General features: G+C 39.8%; 1 protein-coding gene across 1 annotated transcript in view; it reads right to left on the bottom strand.

Moving 5' to 3' along the window:
* rassf3 (Ras association domain family member 3) overlaps positions 1 to 13232 on the bottom strand; it is a 34966-nt gene that overhangs the window by 6379 nt on the left and 15355 nt on the right. The window contains exons 2-5 of the mRNA XM_028570843.1: positions 5616 to 5723; positions 2675 to 2848; positions 1789 to 1876; positions 235 to 350 (exon numbers count right to left, since the gene is read on the bottom strand). Of these exons, the coding sequence (XP_028426644.1) occupies positions 235 to 350; positions 1789 to 1876; positions 2675 to 2848; positions 5616 to 5723 (486 nt within the window). The remainder of the gene's footprint in view (positions 1 to 234; positions 351 to 1788; positions 1877 to 2674; positions 2849 to 5615; positions 5724 to 13232) is intronic.

Below are 13232 nucleotides of genomic sequence, written 5' to 3' on the forward strand. Positions count from 1 at the left end.
AGGAGTAAATTAAAAAGAAAAGGAGGGAACGAGAGGGGAACAAGAGATTGGGAAAGAGACTTTAACTAATGGAAAGAGACAAAGAGAAGGAGGAAGAGAAGCAGGGAAAGAGGAGAACAAAGGGAGCACAGAAAGAGGAGAAGAAAGAGAAATAATAGGAATACATATTTAGCTGTAAATTGCATTTCAGAAGATGGAGAGATACTGAAGAGGCAGACAGAGGTGTAGGGTTACCATAACTTCTCCAGTCTGTTGTTCTCTTAGTACGAAGCTGAGTGTGTCGTCTTCGGGTCCTGCCACCAGACGAAGAAACAACGGCTGCTCGCCATCCGCCAGCTTACACACATACACTACAGGGGACACACACACACACACACACACACAGATTAATTTAGACAGTACATTATGTGCAGTCCTTTAAGCCACATGCAAGCAGGCACCACTGCGGTTGCCGCAGTTGCATTTTGCACTGTGTGCATATAAACAGGAATGGCAGAGGATGAAAGGATGGGTGCGGCACTTTACGTCAGTCATTTACAAAAACAGAGAGTGCAAGAGAGAGGGAATCATGTTGTTGAACCGGCGTTACAGCAAACAGAAACCAACAACACTGGACCTATAGGGACGCTCCCGATACTGATAACTGAACAAAAGTTTTATAGCGATACAAGAGCAGATGTAAGAGTGGTGTCAGTCGTCTCATCTCACTCTCAGCAAGAAAACAAGTAAGCGTATTTTAAGATAAGAAGATCGATACCACACTGTTAAATATGAAGCTAAAGCCGGTGTAGCTTAGCTTAGCATAAACACTGGAAACAGAGGGAAACAGCTAGCCTGGCTCTCTTTTATGCACCTTTAAAGCTCAGTAAATAACATAGTAAACTCCAGGAAGTCACTGCACCTGGTCCAAGAAATAGTTCAGCCTGTAATCCCCAGTTTTTGCATTTTGGTTTTTGTATAAATTAAACACCTGTTCCTTTAAGAGACTAAAGCCACTGATCCAGGCAACGGTTATCTCAAAACAGGTCTTAGAACATCTTGTACAGTATATTTTCTTTTTTCCGACCTCAACTGGTGTCAGTCAGTTTCTTTTGACCTGAAACTGAAGGCCATTTCTACACCAAAGCTCCACCAACCCAACAACTTGTTTTTAATTACTCGAATGAAAGTTTTTGTCTGGGAAGTTTATATATGAGCTCATGTACACACAAAGTCTACACATACATTTGTTGTCAGACGCCTGTCTAGACACTGTCATTTATTAGCAGTCTTTCTGTAGGTCTCCAGTAATGAGGTAAAAAACAGACCAGAAGCTTATACGGTATGACAGCAGTAAACACAAAAAAACAACCAAATCTTCTATTAAAGTTTGGGGGCAAAATGTTTCACAGACTTCAAACAAGATATAAAAAGAAGTCACACAAATTGAATAAGTGTACAAGGTCTTGTTTTAAAGTATAAGGCCCATAAACTCTTCTTTTCTTGGAGACACCAAAGATAATATTTGAAACCCAGCGATCCTGCAACAGCTGTTAATTCTAGAGTGAGTGTGTGTGTGTGTGTGTGTGTGTGTGTGTGTGTGTGTATTCCTGGTGAGCTGTTGATAGTGGGGAGAGCCCAACATAAGGGTGAGGCATTCAGAAATACACACTGAAGCCCGACTCGACACTATGTAAGTGCCAAAGCATCTGATACAGAGCTTGGGGCATGAAACTCCAGCCCTGTCACTTTCACTATCTCACACTCTCACACTCACACACTCACACACTCACACGGCTTCAGTCTTACCCTGCTCCTCCCTGCGATAGCGTTTGTACAAGGCGTATTTGGCCGGGTTGTCTGCGACTGTGAACTTGCCCAGCAGGGCGACGATCACCTGAACACACACAGACACACACAGACACAAAGAAGAAGAAGAACAAACTTAGCTGTTAGCTGACAGTTAAACCCTGAATCTGTTGAACAAGCTGTACCAATTTTGAATTTCATTTATTTATCTTTAGTGATCTGATGGAGGCTGATGGGTAATATTATATTATTAATATATAATATTATATTATTATTATAAACAAATGATTATATGATTATTGTTAAGTCAAGAAAAACCTAACATTTGTGGTTTGTGCTCAATTTACTGTTAAATTACGGTTGCTCTGGTTACCTGCAGTTTAATGTACATCGAGCAATTATTTAGACTGGAGCTTCAATAGAACTTTCTTAACAATAAGTACGTCAGTTCACATACGGTTTCTTGTCTATTTTTAACATGTATTTACATTTTCTATATTTACTTCATCTATTCATTTTATTTTACGTTTGTCGACCTTGTTGTGATTTGATGCCTGCTGCAGATCAAATTTCCTTCGGGATAATAAAGTGAAAGTTGTGTTTCAGATATTGTTTCAATGCCATTTTAATGGCCTTAGCTTTTGCGAGTGAAAATTTCACCTTGGATATGTCTTATGTTAACAATCTGGCCAATCAGACAGACACATTAAATTCTGTGTCTGTATGTTAATCAACATGTCAAATTGACAAAACTCACTGAAGATTTAATAAAAACTTCAACATCAGCCGGCATCTGTTGAACCCTGACTTCAACCCGTATGTCATCACCAGATCCTAATTAAGTTGTGTTGATGCATGTGCGTGCGTGCGTGCGTGCGTTAGCCACCTGTCTGACTGTGTTATTTGAGCTGATGTGGAGGGTGTTGGTGACTCCTCTGGGCAGATAGAAGGCCTCCTCCCCCCGTGCTCCTCCCGCTCCTCTCTGACCTCCCCGCACTGTCACCGGCCTCCTCAGATCCATCTGGACCTTGATGAAACCAGTATACACACCAGTAGGATTCTGAGAGAGAGAGAGAGAAAGAGAGAGAGAGAGAGAGAGAGAGAGAGAGAGAGAGAGAGAGAGAGAGAGAGAGAGTTATGAGTTATGTTACTATAATAAAAACCACTTTATTTAGTTTATTTAAAAAAAATAATATATATTGACTTACATTGTACAACATTGTACTAGCTGCTTTAGTCATACCGTACACATTTTAATTTAAGAGATGCATATACAATTTTGACATTGACTTGTTTATGTAATTGATTTGTTATTCCATATCCGATTCTCAAATTTTTCTACACACTGACAGAAAATAGTGAGAAATTCTGGTTATAAACTTGAAAAGGTAACAATGTTCATCTTCACACCTGACAAAAAACAGTAAACAGTGAAATTTGCTTGAAAAAAAATACATACAAAACAATCCCAATCAAATCAGGCAAACTAAAGTGAACTAAAAACACAAAATCACAGTGTATTCATACACAGTGCTATGTGCTATATGATCTCTCCAGAAGCGACCAGTTCACCCAGTGTGTTCTGCAGGACAGATGGTCCCAGACAGAGGAAGAGCATCTTAATCTCATTACTCCATATGGGGCCTGGACAACTGTGCGTGCAAATGTACGTACTGTAAGTGTGTGAAGGTCTCAAGCCGACAAACGAGTAGAATAGAAGTCAAAAGACACAAGCTGAAACTAGACAGGGTGACAAAGGGAGACATGCAGCATCTGCATCACTGATGAAGTGATAAGATAGAAGGGAAGACAGAATTAGAAAGAAAGGTGTGGGAAAAGACTACTGTCTGCATGCTTTACATTTGCCCCACACCTGAGCTAATTCAAGGTTGAAACAAGCTGCAAAATATCTTCTAGTCATGAATTTATTTCTCTGGTTTTTACTGACTTCCCCAGGAACAATTTGAATCCCCCAACTTCCCCTGTATACAAAATGCTTCTGAAAGTTACATTATACTCCATATGATTATTTAATTGTGTCATTTTCAAAATATCTACATTTTCTTATCTGGTAGACATCCCACAATACAAATCCTCTTCTCTGCCCCAAATACTTTATTTTTACTAGATTCAACATGGTTATGGTGCGTCATGGTTTTGAATACAACTAAAGACACCTTTCACGCTGCCAAGGGAAACAGTGTGGGGGAGAACAATAGCAGGAATCACATCACATCACTCTGATGTGACTGCTGAGGAATGCTGGGGAGCCGGAGGACGGCAGCGTGGATGTTGAAACAGCAGCACGCCTTTAAATGTCGAGATTAAAAGCCAGCAGGACTCTAAGGGTTTGGACATCACAGCTGCAATTTATATTAACAGGTTATTTTTTTTAGAATAGGTGGTTAATTACAGTAAGGCTTTTGGCGTATTTATTCAGGAACACACAAGATTACAGAAAAGTTTGTGACTTTACAAACAGCTGTTCTGTAGATCTTTCGATCATAATCACATCATTTTTCTCAGCAGATCAAGTTTGCCCAATTGCATGGGCTTGTAGATATTCAAATTTCCATTTGTCTAAACATTTTAAGGACTCAAATAAGTTTCCAGTTACTAATGGACTTCAATTTCAGTTTCACTTTCAATCTCGTTCTTTGGAGGTAACATGGACAATTTACATGGACAAAAGTAACTCCTATCAGCAGTGGTGGAAGTAACTAAGTAGATTTAGGTACCAAGTACTGTAATTAAGTTCAATTTTAACATAATTGTACTTTACGCGAGTATTTTCATTTTATGCTACTTAATACTTCGACTCCCTCCCTATAGTTACTTTTTACATTACTTAACTAAAGGATCAATTACTTCATCCACCAGTGGATATCAATAGCCTAACAAGCCAGACCCACATCCAGATGTCGGGTCTGGGAACTCACCATTGATAGGGCTCAATCCGAGGGGCGGGATAAACGGTTGTCTTTCAAATTCCCTCTGAACGTAATAGGACAGCGCTACAACCAGGCAGAGCAACGAAGAACGTAGTTGATAGATTAAACTTTTGCCGTATCCGGTCGGCAAAACTCCGAACACATCTTCCTTTTTTAAAAATGACTTCAGTGCCGTTCTTTGTTCTTTTCTCAAAGAAAAGCTGAACTCCAAGTCTTCCAGAAGACCGCCGTTCACCAGCAGCAGCAGCCATAAGCCCGCCCACCGACTCTATACACGATGTGATTGGCCTGACCAGAGTTTGGTTTTTCCAGCTCGCAAGCCAACGGAGAGTGGCTATTACCACCTGGCTGCAAAATAAATTTGCTGCCACTAGGCTGCATCTAGATTTCTAGGCTAGGATATCAAGGCTTTTTAAATTGAAACACAGGTATAATTGTGCGTTGAATATCCTTGATGACCATGCAACGTTTTCATACAAGTCACAATGTTGTTTATTGTTTATTAAGGATCCCCATTAGTCATCACCATAGTGAAGACCATTCTTCCTTGGGTCGAGCACAAGACAAACAAACAAATATTATAAAGCAACATACATAGTTATATCAGAGCAATGAAAACATCCTGAATTGAGTGAGTGAAACGGCTGCTTCGGCACTGTGGTAAATGTCATATTGCAGTCTAATGGTAGTGGCAGCTGCATACAGAATATCTACAGGATCCAGTGTTGGTAAAAGAGTGCCTTGTACAACTGTTCATCTGTTATGAAAGTAGAAACACATACAATACATACAACTCACTGACTCAGCCAGTGTGTGTGTGTGTGTGTGTGTGTGTGTGTGTGTGTGTGTGTGTGTGTGTGTGTGTGTGAGACTCACAAGCGTCATTTTAAGGTGGTCTTTGGTCAGCATGTTGTACTGCTCGATCTTCTGCCTGATTTCCTCCCTGCTGAACTCTGTCCGTAATTCTCTCTCCTTCTCCACATCCTGACAAATAACAGAGAGAGAGAGAGAGAGGGATGAAAAATGACACGATAAGTAACAAGTCAACTGAGATCATAAAACAATACAATCTCTGTTAAGACAATAGCAGCAGGACACATGGACGAGTGCACAAGTAGAGTTCTTCCTTTATATACAGTTTATATATAGCTTGTTTATGTTGTTTAACAGGGCTTTAGGGTAAAATAGAGCTTTGTGGTATTCTTTCATGTGACCCAGCCTACTTATAGGATAATAAGGAGCGAGGAGATGACTTAATAAGTGCACTGAGAATCAAGCACAACATAGAGTACAATTAAAAAATAGACCTTTTATCAAAGCATTGCGGCAAGACCGTATTAGCAACCAGTATATTTCCTCCTTTTCCCCAAAAATCATCTCAGACTTGGACTCAAAGTGTAAAAAAAATGCCCTCACTGCTGGAGGGTCGGCACATGACAAAAACACTTTTCGAATCAGCATGGTTCCCATGCTGTGTGACTGACTTCCAACTTTATACAAAACATGGAAATCTCCTGCAGGAAACTCAAAATATGCAAGAAAGAAAAGGCTAAAACAGTGGTTTGTTCTACTGAGTGGAGGCCATGTGGACTTGAATAGTGTGAACAACTGATTCAAACAGCTTGTGATGTGTGTGATATGTAGGCTATGCACACATGCGTTTGTCAAGTCAGCTGCACAAGAGGCTTTACTGTATGTGAGGACTCAGCAGTCGACACTGCGTTGATGCATAAATAACTGTAGAGGGTGGGGAAGGTCATAAACAGAGGTTAGCTGACAGAGAAAGTTCTAGATATAGACAATAGATAAACACATCTACAGCACACAGAGACAAACATCTGCATGTGAGTAGCAACCAGAAATCAACACTTCCAAGCACGCTTACACAATTATTATTATTTTACAGCAGCTGCATCACATGTAAAACTATATTTTAGGTCACACGACAAAGCCCAAAATGTCCAATCCGTTGTAAAGAGCCCGTCCACTGACCTTAGAACCAATTAAAATGTAATACAGATGCATGGTTTTCAGGAAAAAGGTGGAACATAGACAAACATAATGTCCCCACCCTGACTGCTAGTAATAAGAAAAACATTCTGGGCCGATGCAAACATTACATAAACAGGCTTAGACGGGACTTCTGTAAGGGGGCGCGGGGGGTTACTCCCCCGCGAATTTGTTTTGATAAACAAGCTAGAGCTGGGCAATTTTTTCCCCTAAAAAAATCTGCGATTATTTTATAAAAACTCGATTTTCGATTAGATTTTTACCCCCTTCCATTTAAAACTAAATAACTGCGAACTGTAAATATATTTTAAAAATATATATTTATTGTATTTAATTAAAGTGCATCAACATAAACAACATTGCACAGGCAAACCCTTTCTCTAACTGAAAAGTCACTGTGCAACAAAGATTTTTAAACATCCAAATTATTTATACTGTATTTGGACTGAAAAAAAATCTAAAAAAATCGATTTTTTGAAAATATGAATCGATTTGACCTACCAACTCGATTTTTAAATCAAATCGATTTTTTTCCCAGCCCTAAAACAAGCCTCCATTTCTCTCAGCAAGACGCAAAAAGAGTCTGAAAAGTTGCTAAGCAAGAAAGCCGCCAAGGCAGCACTGTGTAAGCGTGTCATATCAATTACATTTAGCTAGTTCGGGTTCGGGCCCGGAGGCTCGTCCAGGGAGGGCACTGCTGACCCAATGCCCGCATTTTCTCTGTCTCATCATTATTAATTACACCATTTTGCGACAAAATAAGGAAACACTATATGTTGGCCTCTGGAGACTTGCCTTTTTTCACATATCATGTACTAAATTTAGATAAAAATAATGAACTGATTAAAAAAAAAAACATCAGTTGCAGCCTTAATCCACATTTACATACAGTGTGATGACTAAAGCATTTGTCTTCACCCGTTTACTAGTGAGCTCTTCTTTCGACTATCCCAAATTGTATTGTGTGTCAACAAAACAACCAAGGCCATGAAGACAGAAAGCTACATTGTCTTAAAGTTAATTAATTTTAAGCCTTAAAACAAGTGACGATCTACATGTATAAAACGGGATGCAACAGCTCTAAAGTCTGTCCTGATGGTTTATATCTTCTGTCTTATGTGTACAGTATGTGAGTGCCAATGCAGACTCTTCAGACTGAATTCAAATCTCCAGTGTAGTGTGTGCTTACATGGGCATAGTACAGACCTCCTCTATGTCTATTAAAAACCACACACACACAAAAACACACAGCACAATCCAGGGAGGCTTTGAAGGCACACACACCCTTATATGGAAAACACACACTGCTGGAAAGACAAGGTGCCAGTGCAGCATGTGCGCACGCACACGCACACGCAAGTTGCAGAGTTTCTAACAATGTAATGCCAGTCTGTTTGCAAGCTAAAGGGAATTACTCACAACATTAAACATGTTTGGGTTAGATTAAAAGAGAATTTCGATGATCCCTCTGCAGTAGGTGAAGACAGGTGAAACTACAGAACTGCTGATATGTGGCGTTAAAACTATTGTCGATTACAAGAAAAGGATCTTCTTTCTATTCCGGTTTTTATTCTATTCTATTGGAAGATTCCAATAGGATCATTAGGCTGCATTCAGCATCCATAAATACGTTGTTATGTAGAAATTGGGACCGTTTCATTTTTGTCTCAAATCGCAGGCATCTCTCCTTGATCCGCTAGCTGCCTGCCCCCTGAATACCACGTTCCAGCCAATCACCTACAAGATGGTTGGGGGAGGGGGTGGGGTTTAGTGAGCGTGCATTGTGATTAAGTAGCGTGAGTTGTTGATTGGCTGGAACGTGGTTTGTTGTATTTTGGTGCACAGCCTGTGCCCCTAGTGTTTGTTTAACGTTTACGACCCCTGTGTTGTCTCCCGAGACCGGGCTTTGTCACCGGGTGTACTCAGGGGGCAGGCAGCTAGCGGATCAAGGAGAGATGCCTGCGATTTGAGACAAAAATGAAATTGCTCCGAAACATGCAGGAACTCATAGTGCACCTTTAAGTTAGTACACAAAACATTTGCTGAGAAATCAGTTGGTCAACGCTGATTTAGTATTGATTTACAGTAGGTCAACATTTTTGATGATTGATATTTAAGTCATTTATTGTGGAAAAATGCCAAACATTTGCTGGTTTCAGCCTCTCAAAAGTCAGCATTTGCTTTTATATGAATGTTAACCGAAAATCTTTGGGTTTTGCTGGTCGTTCGGACAAAACAAGCATTTGAAAAGTAGGGATAGATTTTTTTTTATCTATCCTGCTTCCGTTACAAATCTGCGGGGACCAATCACAAACTGGCTTATCCACCTGGCGCGCTATTGGCGTGTTTAACACGATGACTACAGAGAAGTGTCCAAGCAGCTTCTTGTTTACATTCAACAAGCCGGCCACCGATGCGCAGCAACCCGTTGATGCCGCTGTCGCTGCTATGTCACCCGCATCATTGGTCTGATTGGTTTTAGGACTATCCAATTGCTTAGAGTCATTTGAACTATGCCCGTTGATCACGCCTCTTGTGCAGTAGAAAATACAGAGCAGACTCCCCAGACTAATTGACATTGACAATTAAATTGAAAGAAATAATTTAATAGATTATGGGAGGTACTAAAAGTTGGTGCAAAACAAACAACTACAGACACATTCAATGAAAATGTTATCAGTTTTAAAAAAATCTCTCATATTTAAACCCTATATTGGTGCATAAAGCAAACTCCTCAGGGACGGTGACCCGTCTGTGTGCATGTGTCTGTCAACCTGACAGTTTGACCCCCCACCCCCTCCCCATTCTGTCTTCACTTTAAGCACCTGCCGGGTCAAATGAGTCAAAGCTTACTATTACCAGGAAGTGACAGGTAATGAGATTATCTGCCATTTTACCATCCACAGAAAGAAAAAATGAAGAAAAGAAAACACTTGCTCCATTATATGAGAGCTTCGGATACAGACCCATGGTGATGTTATTGGCCCATATAAATATCATTCTAGTCCTCATGAGTATGCATGCCAAGTGTGTCCAGTTCCGGATAGAGAGGGTTAAGAGGAACTAGGAGGGTGTTAGCGACCAAATCCAAACAAACAAGAGAAGCAGAGCACAGCGGAGCTACAACACAATGAGGTCATGGTCCTATTTAAGAGCACAGCGAATCCTCCCACTGAAGCTGGAAGATCAACACTGGACAGGGGAGGGGAGAAAGGAGGACAGAGGGAGAAGACAAAGACAGACGGTAGCTGTGTTTCAATAACAAAGAAGAATAAAGAAGATGATTTGCACCAGAAACGGATAATTATCTCACTTAACAGTGTTTTCCCTAGGTTTGTGGAAGACTTAAGTGCACATATTTGGCGTTGGGTTTAGGGGGTCCTCCTTAAAGAAAAATTTGAAGTTTCCAGTTAAAAAAAACATGCAATTTAACTCCATTTTGAACTATTACTATCACCATATCCATGTCTAAAATGTTGGAAAAGCTGGAGCGGATCATAAGTATATAACTCACAAAGCTTAAAGACAAAACTTAGTCCACTGGGGACCAACTACAATCAATAGATCTGAGGAAAGTCATTTAGTTAGTTTTGATGCTCACATTGATTTTACATTCAGCTTAGGTGCTGCCCAAAAAGGCTTGGGTGCTGCGCCTAAGCCTTATAATGGTAGGGAAAACACTGATTCCAGATCTTTAAGTTTTAAGACGAACATTGAAGCTGTGAATGCTGATTAGACAGAAATATAAAAGACACTTCATTTGGTAATTTTAAATCAGCCAAAAACTCCTGTTATGACAGCAGATCTATTCTTCATCACCCTGCTAGAATAGACTACTAGAGAAAAGCATTTGATTCAATATTTAGGGAATAATTAAATTGCATGTCTACACTTGTTGCAAAGAGAAGAGCATTAAAAAGCAGAACAGACTCTACTTTGGCACCAGAGCTACCAGGAAACACCAAAACAAGCAGAAGAGATGGAGAAAATAAAAAGTGACAAGGCAGAAAAAGAAGAGCTAAGGGGAAACAGCCAGAACGATAACGTTTTATCTTTATCTCCATGTCAGAGTCTCCCTGTTCCCTGACTGCTGTTTAACAATAGCTCAGGTGGTTAAAGTTTAGTCTGCATGTTGGTATGTATGAGACAGATATGGCTCTTTTTTTTTTTTCTTCTTCAAACTTTGATCACACACACCTGCAGCATTGCTGCCTTTGTTAAACACTGTCCCGCTCGTCTGCATCCACTGTCTGTAAATAGATGACATCACCATGTAAGAGTGTGTGTGTGTGTGTGTGTGTGTGTGTGTGTGTGTGTGTGTGTGTGTGTGTGTGTGTGTGTGCGTGTGTGTGTGTGCGTGCGTGTGCAGAAATAACACGCTTAGCTCGGCTAAATAGCGCCTAAAGCAGTGGAGTGTTTGTGTGTGTGTGTGTGTGTGTTATAAGCAGACTAAACAGTGGTTTGGCTGTGCTAACTAAATCTAACCTATATTTTAAAGAGGACAAGAAAGACATTTTATTTCTGTCCCTGTGTTTACTTACTTCCTCTAAGCTATGTGTGTTTGAAATGACCATAGGGTTATATCATACTGGTCCTGCTGCTAGTCGGACGTGTTCCTCCAATTGTTCAACCAACCTTTTTTACTATTTTGACAAAATCTTTATTTACTAATTAGTTCCGGATATTTTCCTAAAATGTTTTTCAAGGTTTCCTTGAATCTACTTTGGGAGTAATTATACAGAAAATAGAGATACATTTCTGAGATTGCTTTTTTATTTTATTTAGCTAGCTGCGAGTTTAAGCAAAGTAACTTTTTATTTATCAGTTACTTTCTGTATCAGTTATTCTGACAATCATTCTCTCAGTGTGGTCATTAAAATATCAGAACATAGTGAAATATAATAAGTTAAGCTGTGCAATGATTAAAACATTGTCTAGGTTTCTCTAGTTTGGCATGAAATTATAAGTAATTAACACGGTCTCCATTTTACATACTTGTTTCTGTTTTTTTTAGGTTTCGTTTTTTTAGAAAACTTGGAAATGATCGAAATTTACGGACCTGTAAAATAAAGTGTTCCTTCAGTAAAACCTTCAAAAATGTTCCAATAGAGGCTTTCTGCAAAATCCTCAAAACATAAGTGCCTTTCATAAAATCTCTGGTGAAACTTAATCAATGTTTGGTCTGTTTGTCTATCTAATGTCCATTTTTCTACCCTCTCTATGTTACTTCCTGTTGAGTCCACGGGGGGAAGTTGAGATCGGCCACACCTTTCCTCCCAGCATTCCTGCACTAATGGGTACACACGCAAGCATGTACAGCGCCACGTTAATGTGCTGTACAAGTGGAAGTGCTCACACCTTTCCTCTATAACAAGACGATCCTCAGCTAATGGACAGAAACAAACTCTCTTCTACTTAAGTGGACCTTCCCGAGTTAATGGACTCTCAAACAGTAGATACAATGCAGCCTTGATAAAGCCTTTTATAGATCGCTCCATCTGGGTTATGCATAGGGTTGGGCATCGTTTGGATTTTAACAATTCTGATTTCAATTCCGATCCTTCCTTTTGATTCCGGTTCTTATCGATTCTCGATTCAGAGTCTTTGAGGGGTGGAGTTGAAACGGGTCACATGCCTATTTTCACAAATAAGAGGAAGGTTTTATTTTGATTCAATGGTGGTTTGCAATTTAACAGGGCTATTTCAATAAAATAAAGCCACACTAGAGCGCTGCTTACTGCGCTCCAAGTCTGCAACCCAACCAGCCCCCGGCCGCTTTGGAAACCAAAACTTGCGCCTATTAAATTGGGAAGCGATGATCGGATTTGAAACCAAATCCTCAAACCGATTCCAATAAAAGAAACGATTCTAGTGGAATCCTAATTTTTGAAACGATTCCAAGTAGGAATCGGTTCTCAATGCCCAATCCTGGTTATGCAGAGACAAGTACGATATAAGCTATTCAGCAACCACAGCTGTCTTTTTTTTCTATAAACTAACTTATGTAAACACTATTCGTTTACACCTGGGTGACTTCCAGAGCCTCAAGGCTGAAACAGATACCTGCGTGTTTGGTTTGAAGCTGTCCTGTCTTGCATATACCGTCTTGGTATAAGTGTTTTCGATATGAAACTGCAGTTAAAGCACTAATATCAATTACCAATCTGAATCTGCAAAGTAACTAAAGATTTTCAATAAATGTAGTGGAGTATAAAGTACAATATTTCCATCTGAACGGTCGTTAGGGCTGGGCAATATATTGATATTATATCGATATCGTGATATGAGACTAGATAACGTCTAAGATTAAGTGTCTTTTCCTGGTTTTAAAAGGCGGCATTACAGTAAAGTGATGTACTTTTCTGCACTTACCAGACTGTTGTAACTGTTCTATTATTTGCCTTTTCCCCACATTGACATTATGTCCACATTACTGATGATTATTTATCTAAAATCTAAGTGTGAAGATATTTTGTTAGAGCA

The sequence above is a fragment of the Perca flavescens genome, chromosome 23 (genome assembly GCF_004354835.1).
Source record: "Perca flavescens isolate YP-PL-M2 chromosome 23, PFLA_1.0, whole genome shotgun sequence".
Classification (NCBI taxonomy): domain Eukaryota; kingdom Metazoa; phylum Chordata; class Actinopteri; order Perciformes; family Percidae; genus Perca; species Perca flavescens.